Source organism: Anser anser (genome assembly GCF_964211835.1).
Source record: "Anser anser genome assembly, chromosome: 8".
NCBI lineage: Eukaryota > Metazoa > Chordata > Aves > Anseriformes > Anatidae > Anser > Anser anser.
In genome coordinates, this window is record NC_139728.1 from 31,298,315 (window position 1) to 31,316,626 (window position 18,312).

General features: G+C 38.0%; 1 protein-coding gene across 29 annotated transcripts in view; it reads left to right on the plus strand.

Annotated features, from left to right (window-relative positions):
• LRRC7 (leucine rich repeat containing 7) overlaps nucleotides 1–18,312 on the plus strand; it is a 180,470-nt gene that overhangs the window by 87,153 nt on the left and 75,005 nt on the right. For 24 of the 29 annotated variants that reach the window (XR_014587581.1, XM_083846790.1, XM_083846805.1 and 21 more), the window contains 4 exons: nucleotides 1,835–1,952; nucleotides 2,845–2,923; nucleotides 3,633–3,722; nucleotides 6,345–6,401. Coding sequence is in view for 28 of the 29 variants with exons in the window: in XM_083846790.1 (XP_083702916.1) it covers nucleotides 1,835–1,952; nucleotides 2,845–2,923; nucleotides 3,633–3,722; nucleotides 6,345–6,401 (344 nt within the window). In the remaining variant the exon portion in view is untranslated. The other 5 variants (XM_083846797.1, XM_083846799.1, XM_083846800.1 and 2 more) reach the window with 5 other exon arrangements.

Consider the following 18,312-nt stretch of genomic DNA (forward strand, 5'->3'; position numbering starts at 1 on the left):
ACCTTGCTTTTCAGTCCAAAATGCTTGAAGAAAGCTTAAAGTAGGTACTCTCAGATGCGCTGCAGAGGAACTCCTCATCCTCTAGCGGGAGGTTTCTCGTACCAAGGCTGCCTGCGGGCAGCGACGTGTCACCCCGTTTTGCTTCACAGACATGCAGTAATTGCTCAGGCTGCTCTGGCACATCAGACTGGGAAGCATGGGAGCATGGAAGTGGCCCCCAGCATGGAAGTAGCTCTCGTGTCGTCCCTCAGGGCCGTCACCGTGCGCTGCACGGCCCGCTGCTGGCGCCAGCTGCCGGGCTGCGGGGGGCTGCGGCGCAGTCTCAGGGATGAACAAGTGCATTTCGTGTGAGAAATCGTGGTTCTTACGTGGATTTCGCGGGATCAGACAAGCAGAACTGTCAATACAAAGGCATGTCGAAAGGTGCTGTTCAATGGAAAGGCCCTTTCATGCCCGGTGCCAGGTGGTGGTGGTTGTGGTGTAGGACTTCTTGTTGTGAGCCTTGTTTGTTCTCGTGGTTCCCCTTCGTGTGATTGTCCCTCGGATTTCTGCGAATAGATTGTCTTCAAGAAAAAGCAGGGGCTTTTCTTTTTAAAGGATTGTAATAGAAAGTTACTGCAGAAAAAAATGAAGTTTCAAAATGATTTAGAATTTACTTAGAGTGAAGTACCAGGCTGGCATTTGCACACCATTTGTGTGTTAATTTTCTCCCCTCCAGATACTTGGCTGAGGCAATCAAATTGTTATGCGTTCTCAGATAGCCTGTAGATGAGTGCTTATTCTGATACAGAAGTCTGAAGGAAAGACTAAATCTCTTACAAACGTAGCGCTGCCATTTGAAGAATGCTTCCGAGATGCCTGCAAAGGGAATTGAGCTGCCTGGTGCCCGGTGGCGAACCCGTATCTGCAGCGTGTCCTGCAGGAGCGCTGAGGAGCTCAGCAGAGGCCACTTCTGCACCCGGCGGGCACGGAGCGGGCTCGTTCAGCAGCTCCTTGTGCAGCCCAGCCCGGCATTTATTTCTGCTTTATCTAAAAAATACACCTTGCCCACTCTTTGTCCAAGGCAGCAATAACCTTGCGATGCGAAGCACCTAAATGTGAAATAGTTTCTCATGACTATTTTCACTTCATATGAGTTTTATTAATTTGTACAAGCGTGTTGTGCTGTATGGTAATTTTTGAGGAAAGCAGATATGTTAAATAGGTGCTTTCAACAGGATTTATTGATTACTTTAGGTTGAAAGGAATTTTTTTTGGGCACAGTGGAAATTCTGACACTATAAAAATTGGATTAGCAATTAGAATTAAAAATTAGAATCATATCCTCAATTTGGGGTGGGAGCATGGGGATTTACAGATTTACAGAACATCATTTTGATAATGACAAAATATTTTGTTTCTTGAAGATAGCAAATTTTGTCTGCATGCACTCAAAATATTTTAAAATTTATCATGCAATTGTTTTAAAAACAAAAAAAATTAGCACAAGGCACAAAACAAAATCATTTTTTATCACACCTATGAAATATCATTTTCCTTCGAAATGTTGATTGCAATGACTGTACAGTTTTTAACAGAAAGCTTCACAGGTTTTGAATATTTCTGCTACCAAATACTATTCCGGTAGTTCTTTTCAACCACGCGTGAGCTGTGTTTGTGATACTGAACAGCCTTTGGAACGTCTTCTCAAATAATGGCTTTTCAAAATATTATTGTATTTTTGAATTCTTATGTAATAAAAGCAGTTTTGTGGTATTTGTTACTTTAGTATTTAAGTAATGATCCCAAACTGTTTTTTTCGTGAAACTCTGTAAAGTATCTTTTTATGTTACAGCAACTGTTCAACTGTCAAGCTTTACGCAAACTGAGTATACCTGACAATGACCTTTCCAGTCTGCCAACCACTATTGCTAGCTTAGTTAATCTCAGAGAACTTGATATCAGTAAAAATGGTAAGAGATCAAAAAGATAAGTATTTTAAAGATTTGTAATGAATAAATGAACAACAATAAGGAAATTTTGATTCCTATCAGATTTCTATCTAGAAAACTTGCTCTTTTTCTGGATCATGTTCTGTGTTCGTATCTGGCACTCGACAAGTCTGGGCAGATATCTACCTTGTTTATTTTCCTTTTAAAAAAATAGAGGTCTTTCTAGTATAGTAAACCATGACAAATTGTGACTGATAAGCATTAAAAATAGGAGTAGGGGACCATTTTCATTGCACTTATGAACCATTCCACTTTCCAAAGTGGCTTGGTACTTAGTGAGCTCTTGTGGACCAGGTTTGCTAGTGTATGTAAGCATATAAGGTGCAGATAAACAGCTACCTGGATTTATATAGCCAGTGACCGATTTGCTGACATGCATTTCCAAAATAGATATTTACATATTTACACGGTTAAAAACATTTGCATGTCTGAACTTAAGTGTTTTTGTTTTGAAAATTAGACTTAGGCACTCTTGGAAATTTTGAAGCATTTATTATCAATATAATCCTAGAGACTCTCAGAATTATATATGTAGACTCCGGGGGGGGGGGGCAAAAAAGAAAAAGATGAGCAGCTGGGACAGAAATGAAAGGCACAAATATCAGTACAAATGATGTCACTCTAACTCTAGAAGATTACATAAACCACGTATTAACACAGTATTTTTAGTACAGGGTATATTGGCTGTTGCGGTACACTTATTTACTGCTTAAATATCTTTTAGAGTGTAATACTAGAATATTTATTTTCCTGTTATAGCTTAAGTCTGATTTGAAAATGTCAAAAGAACTCATTTATGAAACAAGTTGAACAGTTTTCATGTGTGTATAATAATACTTTCAATATTTTTTAGGAATTCAAGACTTTCCAGAAAATATTAAATGTTGTAAGTGTTTAACAATTATTGAAGCCAGTGTCAATCCAGTATCTAAGTGAGTATCAGTAGCTTGTGTTTGTATATTGCAAGTGCAGAAAATGTATGCAAAGTGAACTGAATTTAAAGACCCAGTGTCAAGTTTATTTGCAGGATTAATCTACATTTTTTTTTTTAATTGTTTGAAATCCAAGGTGATGTACCTATGAAAAGATCTCTGTGCTCTGTAACAAATGGTGAAGAAAGCATTGGCAAAGCAGTCTGTGTGGTGCAGCCTTTAAACACGGGGCTGGCAATTGATGTGTTTGGGAAGTAAGCCGTGCTGCATCCTCACTTCCCATAATTTCGTGCTTGGGACTTTAGCAATCCTTTTTCTTGCCAAAAACTTGCGATAGTAACCACAATCAATCCCTTTCATAATCTCATGATTTACAAAATGGAGTGAAGGAAATGAAAGGATGAAACTTTAAATATTTAAAAAAGCAAGCAAGAAAGAAAACACCTTTGGCTTAAAAGCCTCAGCTAGGAATGTAGAAAAGGCTGATATAACTTGAATGTGCAAAGTATTTGAATTTGATGTGGTTATAGCAATGTGGAAAAGATGAGAACAGTCAAAAATGTCTGTAAAAAGTTGCTCAGTAAGTTTTTGATAATTTGGGTAGAAAAAGAAGGTGAGAGAGAAAGTCATCTTTCTCTTTCTAAATATACATTGTTATTGTTTCCATAGCAACTTCAGTGTGAGCACTAAGCTTCTAACTGTTTTTTAGGCTGCCAGATGGCTTTACACAACTTCTAAATTTGACCCAGCTCTATCTAAATGATGCCTTTTTGGAGTTTCTTCCTGCTAACTTTGGAAGGTAAGAATTAGTCATCAAAGCACATTGCTCTTTCGTATGAACTCACTTGAGGCTTTAAGGGACCATTTAAAAACTGTATTTATTTTATTTTTATTTTTTTAAACAGCAGAAGGTATAGATTTTTGCTCTTCAGCCCTATTTTGATGAATGATTGTTGTTGGAGAAAATTTTATGTCAGCAAGACTTTTATGATGAAGTGTAGCACTTCGCTGGTTTAGGGAAAAAGAGAGAAATAGAAATTGGAGAAGAGGCCTGTCCTTGATCAAATGTGTTATTAAATTGTGGGAAGGGCAGAAAATAACAATATGGCCTATACCTACTGAAAAATGAACGGAAAGAATGTCGTGAATCAGAACGGTAGAAAAGGAATGACCGAGCATGGTGGCACAACCAGAGCAAAAATATAAAAGGAAGAACAAGGGAGAAGGTTCAAAAGACAGCAGAGCAGAAGGAATATGGAATGAGAGTAAAAATAAATACAGTAGAAACTGAGCCAAAAAGTGTTAGGTAAAGATGAAGCAAAGGGCAGAAAAAGCAAAGTTAAGACAATTTGACGTGTCCATTTAAGAGTGGATCCTTCCACTGCTCGAGTCTGGATGAAGCACGAAGTTTGTCCCTCCTCTGTTACACTGCTAAGGGAACGGGAATGGGCAGCCTTTCTGCCCTCTGGCTGTCCAGCTGCGTAACGAAACTTCCAGTTTGGTAGACTATATTGTCCAGAAGACAGGGTTAAGGGACAAAATGTATGCTTTAACAGAATTCATGTAGTAGTAGTTTTTTACTGGTCCACCTAGCTACCCACATGTGTATCTCACTGTTCCCCTGGGAATATCATCACAGCACTCCAAAATTAACACTGAAGTGACATAATTTGTGTTGGAAATGACATTGGTATGCTCAGGCACTGAGCAGTGGAATGTGCTACTGTATTGGCATTTGCTTGGTGGACCCATCACTGACCCAGGGCTCAGGCTAGGTGTTATGCTGGAGTAGAAAATGCCTAGTTGAAGATGAGTGTTTAGAGTATCAGAGTAAATCTGAAGACTGCTTTTGCAGTTCACAATCAGACAACACGTACAAATGTCAAGGAAAAATAAATGCATGAAACACCCCTGCAATTTATCAGATGTGTAGTGTTTCTGTTCATGGTAAATTTATATTCATTATTCTCTTCTGAAGCTTTGCTGGTACTTTGTCTAGTAATCACTGATGCTTAAGGACATTTCTAGTATTCTAAATCTCTTAGCAGAAAGCACTTTTTGTTACAAATGCAGATTTTATCTAAATGAAATGACACTAGTTCCAGGTGTGGTTGTTATTCCATTATGATTATGCTGCTCCTATATCATCTATTTGGTATCCTGCCTTTACAAATCCTTGTCATGTTGCTGAAGCTTCCAACATTAACGTACAGAAATTACACTGTTGCTTTTTTTTTTTTTAATAACCACATGTGGCGCTTTAACTGTATCTCTGTTATTGCTCTTCTCCAAATTTTAGTGCTTTCTTTATCTCTTCTGCTACAGAAAAAGTCAGTTAATCTCTTATAGTCTCATTTAGCTATGTGAATAAAGTCAGGAATGGAGCCTTCCTGAGCATCACATAAACGTCTCTCCACAGTTCTCATTTAAAGGCGTTCCCTTAAGCCCTGGTTAAGTGCAAATGTAGGATTTAAAATGTTTTCTGCTTTGTTTGGAGAAGAAAAAAGGGAAAATCATAGCTTTCTAGAAAAGCATATTATTGGGAAGACTGGGGTTTAAGAAAGAGAAAACTGGTATTGTGCTCGACAGAGAACTATTTAAAGCTTTGTTGTTTGTTTTTTTTTTTTAACTTTCCTCACATACAAATATATACTTATGGCGCTAAAGGACCTGCACTGTAGAGTAAAATAAAAGGCAATATTAATGGAGTTGTTGAAATTCCCCATAAAGTTCCTCAATAAACTTTCCTGACATTTAGAAATGATGTTATGAGCCTAAAATCGTACATGGTGTGACTCTGATGCGACATCTCTGTTTAGAAATGACACAGTTACAAACTAGTTGTGCAGAAGCAGTTGATTTCACATGGCTTAAATAATGCCAATTAGAGTTTGCAAAATGACATGGAATTGTGAAATACTGTTGTATATAGGTTCTAATTCACGCCAACTCTTAGGCATATGTCCTACTTCTGCATAAAGTACAGTAAGTTAAATGGAGATCTGTTCTGTAGTGTTAGTCTGCCTGTGTGGAGGTATAGAAATCAAAGCTAAAAGATGCAAACGACAGTTGTGAACTGAATAGCAGGTTTTTATCCTTTCATAGATTTGGAAATGTTTGAGAGTAATTAACTTTTCCTCTGTTTGCCTTGTTTGAATTATCAGTAAAAATAGTTTAGAGTTGTTATGACAGTTTTTCAGAACAGTCCAGATAAGAACATAAAAGCAAAATTACATACATATGAAGCTATTTGTTTCTGAATGCATTTTATATTCAATCCATCAATAGCTAGACGTCTTATTGTTATGCATTAAGCAGATTCATTTTTTTGGTATTGTTGAAATAAGTAGTTTCAAATCATTCTTATGGATTTCTGAAATAATTCATAGAATGAACTAATTATTTTCTATTATGTTCCTAGACTTGTCAAATTGAGAATTTTGGAGTTAAGGGAGAATCACTTGAAAACTCTACCAAAGTAAGTGATTGAATATTTATGTAACTTTCAGTTGAAATTTCCAAAAGTGCAAAATAATTTCGTTTGTAGCAATGCAACGGTGCTGTTTGTGTTCAGTTATTTTTTTCTACTGTTAAAAGAAATTCTACTGAAGGTTTTTAGCAAAAAGTAAGCATATAATGGAAGATGGAGACTGGTACAGTAGCTGACTGTAACTCCATACCCCAGCTCTACAGTGTAACGTTTTAAAATATTAAATGTAAACAGAATTGAGAAACAAAATATGGGATAACCCTGGCCAGCGATTATGTGACAGTATTTTCCTCATCAACAAGTAATCTGATTTGTTGGAAACATTTTCAGTATAACCTCAGTAGAACAATCTCCCCATATGATCCGTACAGATGTTAAGTGTATTTGGTCATTTACAATACTGTTTAGAAACTTGTAACATCAGAATATTGAAGAAATGTCGAATTTGGTACCATTTCTTGAATTATTTACAAAAAAGAAAAAAGTATGTCTCCAGGCTTTACTATCATTTGACCAACATTTAAATGGTATTTTGAAAAGGAAATAGTAAAGAAATGAAAAATAAAATTGAGGGTTCCCATTCTGAATATAGGAAGTACCACTGCATAAAGCAGGGAGTACATTTTTACAGTCAGACCAACATTATATAAATGTTTTATGTGGCAGGGATCCTTACCAATGAAAAAATATCCATGGATATGGGAATTGTTCTAAATGGAGGTCATATGTCCCCATTATAAATGAGAGTTATGATGATGGTGAATCGACTGTATTTATGCAACTTTGCTGATACAAAATTGTTTGTTATTTAATTCATTTAAAAAGGGCACTTTGTTCAGCAACCACGCGTTTACTAAAACCTGATGTACAGGCATTTTACACCTACATGGGATATAATGATATTTTCACTACTTCCTGTGGGCATTTAACTAAAGGCAAAACACTTTTCTTTTTTTAAAGGAAAGCTATTTTTTATGTTAAAGGATATATTCCCGATATCATTGGAAAACACTTTTTTTTTTTTTTCCCGTGAAGCCCCTTCAGTCTGCTCCCAAAGGGTGTATCTGCATTTAAAAATAAGACCTGCTGGGAGGGCACATCCGTAGCCTTTGAGGCCTTTAACATCTGAAATGCCATACATACGCTGCAGTGTATGCATGTTATGTAGGCCAGCTCCGAAATACCGGTCTCGTTTAGAAGGGAAGTCTCTGTGCACAGAAGGTACTTGTCAGAATAAATGGATTGTGTGTGCGCTAGGATTGAAGAATTGGAATTCCACAACAGAATAATTTTAATCAAATGGAATATTTTGATACTTCTGGTCTGATGATAATCCTACTGAAGGTGATACATTTTCACTGAGGTCAATGGCAGCAAGGTTAGACTTGCGTGTACTTATTACTGATAAAAATGATCAGTGCTCTGTTGCTTCTGCGATACATGGTGCTTACCAGGCGATTGTCAAGTTCGGCATGTGTTTGGAAGACCTCCTACCTGAGGGTAGTAGCCTCTGGTTTCAGCAGCACTAGGTTTGCTAAGGTGGCTAAGCGTGACTTTTCCCCCTGCGTGATTCTGACAGTGAGGAAATTCTGTGGCTCCTGTAACCAAGGGAAAGATTATTCGCAGGTGTGTTTGTTCTCTGCTCCGCGCCACGGCAGAAGGCTTTGCTGTGTACTATTGAGAGTGGAAATAAAAGCTTTTGCTTGTGCAAACGCTGTCCTTAAAACTGTTGGTCAAATAGCTGTATTAAAAGATAAAGTAAGAGGGAAGAAAGATGGCAAGGTCGTTTTTGCATGAGCTGAGACAAAAATGAGAGATCTATGTATTTCTGGACTTTTTTGTCCTCTGGAGCAATTTTCGCTGCAAGCAAAAAACAAAACAAACAAACAAAAATGTGTAATAGATGGGCAAAAGTTGATGCCTGTGACGGAGTACTAATGTAGAGGATACACACCCTGCTTCCTAGAGCGCTGAATTTGCCCTCTTTCAGACAAAGACGTACCTGCCGGGCTATAGCTGCCGCTCCCGGCACTGGAGTGGGCCTGGGAAGGCCGGGGCTGGGCTGGAGGCTGCGGAGGAGCGGCGAGGCCGAGGCCGAGCGCCAGTCCCTGCACCCAGCAGGCAGAGCTGGCGCACCAACACCGACACTTGGGCTGTACAGGGAAACCAGGGAGGCTTCCAAGATCGGCACGGGGTTGTATGACGGTAATTGTGACAAGAACACTGTGCCTGTGAGAGAACAACCTGCAGTTAGGAACACAAGTGCAGTAATGTAAAGCGGAATGCATTTTACGCTCTAGGGATAAACCAGGTGATGGAGGTCTTTCGGCTAGGCGCTTGAAGGCTTTCTTTCTTATCCTACAGTTCATTTGATGTACTGTGGATAAGGTAACCTAATTATGCTGGTAGTTCGTTCAGTAATTCTGATGTAAGAGTAGACCTGAAAAGGAAGGTAAATAAAAATTTTAATAGTGTACTTTGGCTTTTAAACAGTTTTGAAATGTACTGTAAGACCATTTCAAGTAACTTCTGCTCAGAACTGTTACCATGCTCAGTGCAACTTAGAAAACGTGGAACAAAAAGTTATCAAAAAGCAGATCAAGTTCTTTCACCTGTTCTGTGCTGTCAGATATATGCATATAAAGAATTTTTAAAGGAAACTTTTATCATTTTGGCATAAATAGCAATTAAATGTGCTTTGTGTTTACCATAGCTCTATTTTTGCTACTCAGTCAACGGGTCAAGACTTGTAAAATGTATCCATAGTAACTGAATGCAGAATGTTCAAAAGTTATTTACAAAATCCTCAGATTAAGTAAATACTAATGACCACTGGCTGAAAGGTAGCTCTCTAACCAGAGCTTAGATCTCAAAAATGTCCCTCTTTAATACATCTTGTATTAAAAAATGAGAGCTCTCATTTGACTGTTGGATATGTCAACATAATTTTACAGCACTTAAAACAGATCTAAACATATCACTGTATTCCCCAGCATTTCCCTGATAGGAAATTAGTGAAGCATTATTCATAAAACGTTTTGAAGAGTTTTCTGATTTCTTCTGACAAGCACACCAAACATTTAAAACAACATTGTCTTGCTGTATCATAGTGGTCTGGAGATGTACCGTAGTTTTCAAATGAACATGCTGCAGCATGTTGCTGTATTCTGTCAGCAGTACTTTCTCTTCAGAAAATCCTCTTAGGTTTACTGCTACTTTTATATACTGAAAGTAGTTTGATTAAAGATTGTTATGGATATCTATTTCTTTGGGTAAATTAGTAGTATTTGGAAATCTCTAGCCAATATTGCAAATATGTTATTAAGCATTAATTTGTGCAACAAAACCAGAAAAATGTGTTTTCTTCTCTTTAATTTCTGTTAATTTTCTGGAGCATTTGTGATATTCTGACTAAGTTTCCTAAGCCTGAACTATGTTACCACCTTGATCACAAGGCCCTCTTTGGCCTGAAGAATCAAGCAATATAATTTATATTTTTCTGTTTGGATAAAAGTCTCCTTGGTCTTTAGTCGCTGTAGTGACATGTAATATCACAGTGTAATAGCTCAGGGCGATGTTTAATAGACCGCAGCTCCCAATAGCTGTGTAGCATTCTGTTCTGTAATGCTACCCTACTGAATATGTATTTGGAGCTAGAGGCAAGGCTTTCAATTGCCAGTGATGTTTTCAGGCATTTTGCACCCAAACTGAAGCAATTAAATTCAGTGGAGAGATTCCTGTTAGCTTCAATGGGTTTTGAATGAGGCAATTTGTGCCTCAGTGTTTAATTATTCTGTGTTTGAGTTATTTCTCAGAGTGGAGGGATGTAATTCCCGGTTTTCTGTCCTGCTGAATAATGCTCTGGTTCAACCTGGATGGGAAGATATGGGAGAACAGGAGGCTGCCAAGGGAGAGCCACTTGGAGAACTGCGGTGGGAGACCTCCAGAGTCCCTCAGGTGCCGACAAGGACCTGTCTCGCCCTCAGTCCTGTCTGTGGCAGTGGCTGGCACTCACCTGGCAAGGCCTGAAAAACTTGGTTACTGAAAACCTCTTTTCATTAACATCCTTTTCTGAGTCATTTACTAACAACTTCAGCAGCGTGTGCCCCAGCCCAGAGCCTGACTTCTGCTGGCAGCTCCTCCTCCTACACCCACTCATTTAATTTTATTTTTTTCCAATCTGCAGCCATTTATTTACTTACACGAAGACCTTCTCTCATCACATAGATGCTTAGGTTAAGAATTTCCACTTTGGTAGACTATATTGTCCAAATCTCTTGTACTCTTGGCTCTTTCAAATGGCCCCAGGAGGTTCTGAGTCACCCCCTCTCATCAGAAAAACTGTTGATTTTTTCCCAGTGTGTCATATTTCTCTTTACTTTGTTATTTCCCTTACGTTATTGTTTAGAAGATTTTCTGTTAATTTGTCTGGTACAGATGCCAGCCAGTGATATGTGGTTTCCTAGACTTATCCTGGAGTAATTCAAAAGCTGTTGTGCCAGTAGTTATACGCTTCCCAGTCATCTAGCACTGAAGCACTGTATGAGAGGTTTTGTGTGTCATACGTGCATATTGTTAGAGCTCTTTACCTGAGTACCATTTCATCTCAGCAATTTTGCGCTGTTCATTTGGTTTGCTTTATTGAGACTTCTGCTTAAGACAAATCCCCCAGTTGATTCTCTGTGGGTAAGCACTGCAGCATGGGAGCCTGCCCAAGCTCTGAATACAAATGCAGAAAATTAATTTAGTTTTTCTGCTGTGACCTTCTTTTCTTTTTTCCTCAGCATTCCTTTTATATCCTTTCCGTAGGCTCTGGCAGGTTTCCTGCTCCTCAGGTGCTTGAAGAAAGATTTATTATTGCTTTTTATGCCTTTTTTCAAATATTTCTGAAGATAGTTTCTGGCCTTTTATAGCTAACCATTCTGTTCTATTTTCCTTATTTGGACATGCTTTCATCTCTTTGAAGGATGTCTTCTCAGTCTCCCATTTTATTTTTTTTTTAGCCATGTTCGCTTTGGATTTTCTCAGGTCCTTTGCACAGGTAGCTTTGTACTGCTTTAAGTCCTGCACGTGTCTTCTCACAGCAGCAATTTAGCTTGCTTAGCTGACAGGAGGGACTTAATTATTTTCCTCTTACCTGCCCAGAGCTATCCTGAAAAAAGCTGGCACTGCTGACCCCAGAGGCCAGACATTGCTCGTGAAGGGCTGCTCACGTGGGGCCCGACCCTGCCGATGCAGGGAGGGATGGGTGCCAGCATCTCTGAGCCTCAGAGGTGCAAGTATATCTTGCTGTTTTAAAATCATGATGGTGAACCAGGAGTTAATGAGTCTTTCTGACAAATATGAAGTGTATGAGTGTGTGAGCACACGTAACTTGGTGACCGTGAAATAGGTGCTCAAGTTGTTGTTGCAATATTCCCATTTCAGTCCGGATAAACAGCTTTCACACCTCTGTTACCCTCTTCTCCATTTCCCACTCTTAATTGCAGCTTCAGCTTAGCTGGCTTTGTCTCACCTCTGATACAAACGAATTGGAGTGCTGTTTTTCTGTATGAGCGCACAATGAGGCCCTTTCTAACCTAGTGGTTAAAAAATTGTTAGGTTAGCAGTGTTTGTGTTGATGTTTTTGAAGCCATTTGCCAAATACATTTTGTGTTGGGACTGTGAACTTTTAAGGCCTGTACTTCAGTTTGAGGCTATCGGAATGGCTCTGAGTATTGGACACTTCTGTAAGAACCACGAAATGGGTTGACAGTGACTAAGCTGTGTGATTAATCAAACCACTCTGGTGCTCAGTGTATTTAATAATTTTATTTGAGGATTTAAGTAAATGATAAAAAGTACCGCTATGTTTTCTCGCAGTTCAGCAAGTGGATTTTACTGATGTCTGTGAGTTTCAGCTGCAGAGCACTTCTGTTTGTGTTAGCACACATTGTTAGAAAGTACACCTCTTCCAACCAGTTAGTTGTTTCTGAGAAGTTCCCTCAAACTAGCTGAATGAAAATTCCCAGTGGATACAAATACTGAAGTCGTGTTTGTGCTGCCCACACTGTAGGAAACAATTTCTGTGTTACGTGAGTCAACCTTAAATCACGCAGCAGGAGCTGGGTTCTGCAGGCAGCCTGTGGGTATGATTGCTTCATTTCTGACCACAGTTTGAGTCCTGGTGCCTATTTTCTGGATGTTTAGTTTCAATAAATGTACTATTGGGCAGTAGACCTTCCAAATACAGACTGATATTCTCCCTAAAAGAGTAAAAATCAAAAGCTTCTGTGTTCAAACTAGATGTAAATCTAGATTATTGAAAAGGATATATTGCTATTGCCCTACTACCAATGGGCATCTGGTTAAATTCTGGCATTATTTTCCTAGTTTTTTGTTTGGTTGTTTGGTTGTGTTGTTGTTGGTGGTGGTGGTGGTTTTTGTTTTGTTTATTTCTTTATAAGTGGTAAGGTAGATCTGTTAGGCAAACTTTACATGTCTAGCACAGGCAATATTTTTATATCTATCTTGACTTTTTTTCCAGGAGTTTGAGTACAGCTTGGTTTGTGCATTAATAATACAGGTTGTCTTTTATAACTTAAACCAAAGACCCATTCAAATGCATTGGAGCTCAAAGGAACCAGCGTACTCAGGCTGATGAAAGTACCCACTTAAGATGGAAGAGGAAATCGTAAAGCCTAAAATCTCATGTAACATAGCTACACCCCCATGTTTAAAAAGCAGAAACATGTGGGAGTCATATATAAATATGCCTTTGGTGTGTTTGTGTGCACATTTACGTAGTTAGATAAAATATGTGTACGTGTTTATATATACATATCCACATATATATGCCATATAAACATACATGCATGTGCTGTCTCTCTTTCTCTCTTGTCAAATAATTAACAGCAACTAACCTGGCATAACAAACCAAACTAGCTAATCCAGAAATTAACCCTACCCCAAGTCTAAATTGCCAGTTTTCCTAATATTTTTAGCCAGATGTTTTAGGAACAGTGGCACATACACAAAACTCAGATGGTTCCCCTCCCTAATGTTCATCACTTTGCTTGTTTGCACGCTGAGGATGCCTGGTTGTTTCAGGATAGTGCTATTACATTGATTGAAGTAAATCTCCCTCGGTTCTTCAAAACTGGTACGTGAATTTACAACTTAGTGGGAAAGAAATGTTCTGAGCACATTTCTGTAACAACAAAAATTAAGTTGTCTAACAGCCCCATTGAAACCTGGCCTGGTTACTACTCTTATGGAAGCTCATTAATTTGCATTTAAATTTATATTTTCTGAAATTAGGCTCTGTCATAAATATTCATTGCTCTTCATAGCAGACTTGACACTCCTAAACTGAAAGTGTGGGGACATTAATATCATGTTGAATTCCTGAGAGGAGTCCGGGGTACTTCATATCTCAGGAAGGAACCTGGAAATATTACCTGCACCGAGCAGCCAGGCAGCCTGCCTGGGGTTTTTCAAATATCTTGGAGTAAATTGAAGTAGTTAGCATGGACTTTGCTTTTAGAGCTGTTTGAGCTGAGGAAAACACCTTCTCAGGGTTTTGTAGGATATCTTTCAGTAGAAACTGGTGAAATTGAAAAACTGTAGAAACTGCAATTGTAAATGGTGAGTCACTAGGGTCTGAGAAACTGTAGGCGCTGGTAATTGATGAGAAAATACTTGTATTTGCTGCACTCATCTTAATGACTCACCATTTCCCACCTGAAGCTGTGGCTTCTCATCTCTTCTTTGATTTTCTTGACAATAGGTATTAGAGCTATTAGGGTTGTGTTGTTGTTTACAATACCATGCTTTTAGGAAATAACATACAATGAAGACATTACCAAAGGGATGGGTCCTTGGCAGCTAATGTTTGGAAAAAAACAGGCCTTGTCTTGGCCTTCAGCTAGCGCTCAGAATTAATTTGCTGTGTGAAGAGTAAAAGTTTTAGATCAAGTTCTCAAGAACAGCCTCTAAAATTGGAAGAACTGTGGAATTCTAAAGATGAGCAATTAAAACTGGGTGAAATTTAATAATACGGTGTGCAAGGTCATGTACTGAGGGACTAATATGAAATTATGCTATAAATTAGGGGTTCTTCAGTCAGAAAACACACTGGAGAAAAAAGACATCAGTGTATTACTGGGATGTAAAATGTCTATGAACCATCAACCCAACAGAGCCCTGACAAAGCCCCACGTTCTTTGACAAAGTTTTTCCACTGGAGATAAAGAAGCATTTCTGGCACTGTACAAAAAATAAGGGAGACCTCATTAGGAAAAGTTTCAAATGCAACAAGGACCAGGAAGAGCTAAAGAAGGTCCAAATCCTGTGGGAAAAATAATGATTGCAAAATGTGTAGTGTCACAAGGCTCTAAAAATTGCATATTGCCGTGAAAACAGAAGTTGAGGGGAAATATGTTAGTGTTTGTCTCTACACACAGTCAGGGGAGGCAGTTTGGAAGAGGAGATTATCTTTGGCCTGGACAGGTTCATCTGTTTGGCAGAGGAAAGACGAGAACAAGCTGGCCATGAGACATAGGAAGGAGAATTCTCTGAGTTCAGAGTCATCCCCACCTCCCAAGGTCTCTCTTCTTTTAAGATTGACACGCACCCCTTTGCGTTTTGCTGGAAGACAAAAGCAATGCTTGTGCCTTGGGAACCTCTCCCTTGCAGACTAGTAGAGGGCGAAGGTGGGAAGAGGCTGGGCGGCCCCTGCCCCACCGCTGGAACTGGCCCCGGGCGTCCCGACGGGCTCAAGGGCCGGGATGCGGCCTGCCCGGGTGGCCGCTCCGGCCTCCTGCTGTCAGTCTTCGTTCGCACAAGAAAATTGTGGAAAGATGAAACTCTGGTGGCACCTGTTGCAGTCCTGCCGGTTTGAACTTGGTGCATTGCTGTGTGAAATCTGCTCCCCGTGCAAAGCAAATTTTGTTGATTATTAAGCACACTGTCTGAAATCAACCAGAAATGGTAAGTTTTTATCACAAGTGATACAAGTACGTTGTCAGATTCTTTGTGTAGATCAGCAATTTTATATTCCTTCGAAGAAGTTGACATGCATTATTCTATTACTCTTTATAGTTGTTTTAAATTACATTAAAGTACATTTAAGTACATTACATTAAAGTACATTTCTGAAAGATACTTATTTTTTAAATACCTGTGCCATCAGTTTGCAGTTGTTTTAGTGCAGCCTTCGTATCTTTTATACCTGTCATCTTGAGTCAGGAATATCATGACCTTAGGGAAGTGATGATGGTGAAGGGTATTTTTTTTTCCTGTTGTTATAATTAACCTTTTTGTATTCATGTGTTTTCAGTTTTAAAATGTAAACTGATGGTTTCTAGTCTTGATTGCACAGGTTTAGGTTTTCATTGTAATAAAATGTAACTATGCAAAAATACTGGCAGTATGTTTTAGCCACACAGTCATATTTCTGAGGATTGAGGCTAATAAGTGTATTTTCTGTCAAAATTCACATTTCACTTGTAAAATTATTGTTTAGACATACCTATTGTAGGCAATGTGATATAAAGCTGGTAATCTTCTCTTTTGATTTTTTCTGCAAATGTCCCAAGTTCTAAAGGGAATCTCTGGGTTTTTCCTGCCACTTTTTGCATTCCAACGGTACTTCTGTGCATTCTAGTTCCACGATTGAGCAGTTCTCAAAGATTCTGTGGAAAATACAAGTTCCTATTTTTGCATAATATTTTATTATGGATGCTTGAAATTCTTACGTGATAAAGGGCAAAGGGTCTGTTTTCTTCCAGTGATTCGAAAGCACAGAAAGTCACTGTCATCTGAAATTTTCCATGAAAGATATTTCAAACAGAAACAAGAAGGATACCATCTATTAACTTTTTCCTTCTGGGTAATGAATGGAATTGTGAAACCAATCAACAAATCTTTTTGTGCATATGTATTGTATCTGTTCTGTCTTCAAAGATGAAAATACATTATCACAAAATGTACAGGGGGGAGAATCCCGTTTTTCACCCAGAAGAGTTCAGTCTAACTATGAAATTAAATTTAATGGATTTTTCTACCTTTTGAATTTCTAGTGTAGTTTTTTCTCCATAAATATAATGTGAAGGTTTGATATTTATCTTCTTTCCTTCCTTCCTGTTGCTCATTTCTTAGAAGTACTGAGGCTGTGTATAAGGAGACTCAAAGGATCAAGGTTACTAAGCAGCATCTTAAGAAATGTATAAAAAACACACAGTAACTTGGTAAGGAAACAATATAAAGCGGTATAGACTAGATTCTGCCTTGGCAGAACAAATCTAAAATAATGGCAGGTATTTTGCAGAGGTTGTTTGCAAATTGGAAGTATCTACCTGTAGAGAGTTAAAGGTCTTATGATTTTCTGTAGCTAAGACTTTGTTTTGAATTGAAAAAATAAGGAGAATAATGTAGTCAGGTCTTATATAAATACATTGTATGTGTTGAATGCTGGCATTCCTTTATAAGTAATCATTTTAGTATAGAAACTGTCACATATCTTTCATGAGTATCTTTGGTGATTTATAGAAACATAGTTTTGAAACACTGTCAGATAAAGTTATTTTGTTCTTGTTCCCTATTTCAATACCACTTTGCTTTGACTTTAAGATAAGCACAATCATTTCTAGGTTTTGCCATGTTGAAAGACTGCAGATATGGTCTTGCTTGGAGTGAGCCAATGAAAGATTCTGAAAGATATTCAGCTATCTAAAATACCACAATCCATTTTGTTTTTTTCAAGTATTAAATTTGATGAATAAAACTGATAATTATTATTTCCATTAATCCTGAAGATGGAATTGTTGGAAGCATTCTTGTGACTTATGAACATGAGTTCCATTCACTTAAATAACATTTATAAACCTAAGATCCTTACCACCTTCAAAATTCTGTTTTAGGAAGTAGATTTGCAAAAACCACAGTTTGTGTGAAGTGTGTTGAAGTCAATGGAACCAATTATTTATATCAGTTGAGAATATGTCCAGGAACATTTAAATATAGATTTAGAAGCATAACTTTAGACTGCTATTTTTTGAAATGCTGTTCCACTTTCTTCCTTGTTCATTATAAAGATGTAAACTGTTTCTTGCACTTTGAGATTACAAATGTTTTCATCTTTCATGATGACCTGTTTTCTTTAATGGTAACTCTGGCTGAGTTTAATAAATCATATTCTAAATGACTTAGTACTTTGGCACTACATTATTAAAATATTGCTGGTATTTTAATAAGTAGTTAAGAAACTACTACTACATATCTTCCCATAAGGCTGTTTTAAATTAAATATATTTGCTACTCAGAGAAGATGCAGAAAAATGCATTTTATTGCTTTCCTGTTACAAGAGTGCTTTTCCAACATATATAGTGGGTCAAGCTTATCTGAAAAATTGCCATAATTATTCTTGCCTAAAGGTAATAGTGGCAATTTTTTGCCATATCTCCAGTAAGGGACAGTCTGAGAGATGATACAGCCAGAACATGTAGCTCATGGAACATATTCCGGTACTTTTCCTGTCATCCAGGATAATCCTGACAATACTTTAGCTTATGAACTAATGGTTCTAATGAATTAGCTTGTGAATTAGTGGTTCTTATCTGACAGTGTTTGTGTTGTGTGCAATTTTAATGTTTCAAATGGGCAAAGGAAGGACACAGAAGATCTTAGTTTTATAAGCAGGCTTGTTTCATATACCAAATATTTTTGTATGTATTTATCACTTATTTGTCTAAAAACTTCCATTTAACAGATCCAGAACTGACATATTTTCTATCTGACTAGTAGGGTTAAATTTCAGATAGAGACTTCACAGTACAAAATGGTAGGAGGGGAGAACGTTTTTAACCATGGAGAATCACCCTGGTACACCTTACACTCATTTTGTTCTCAATTATACCA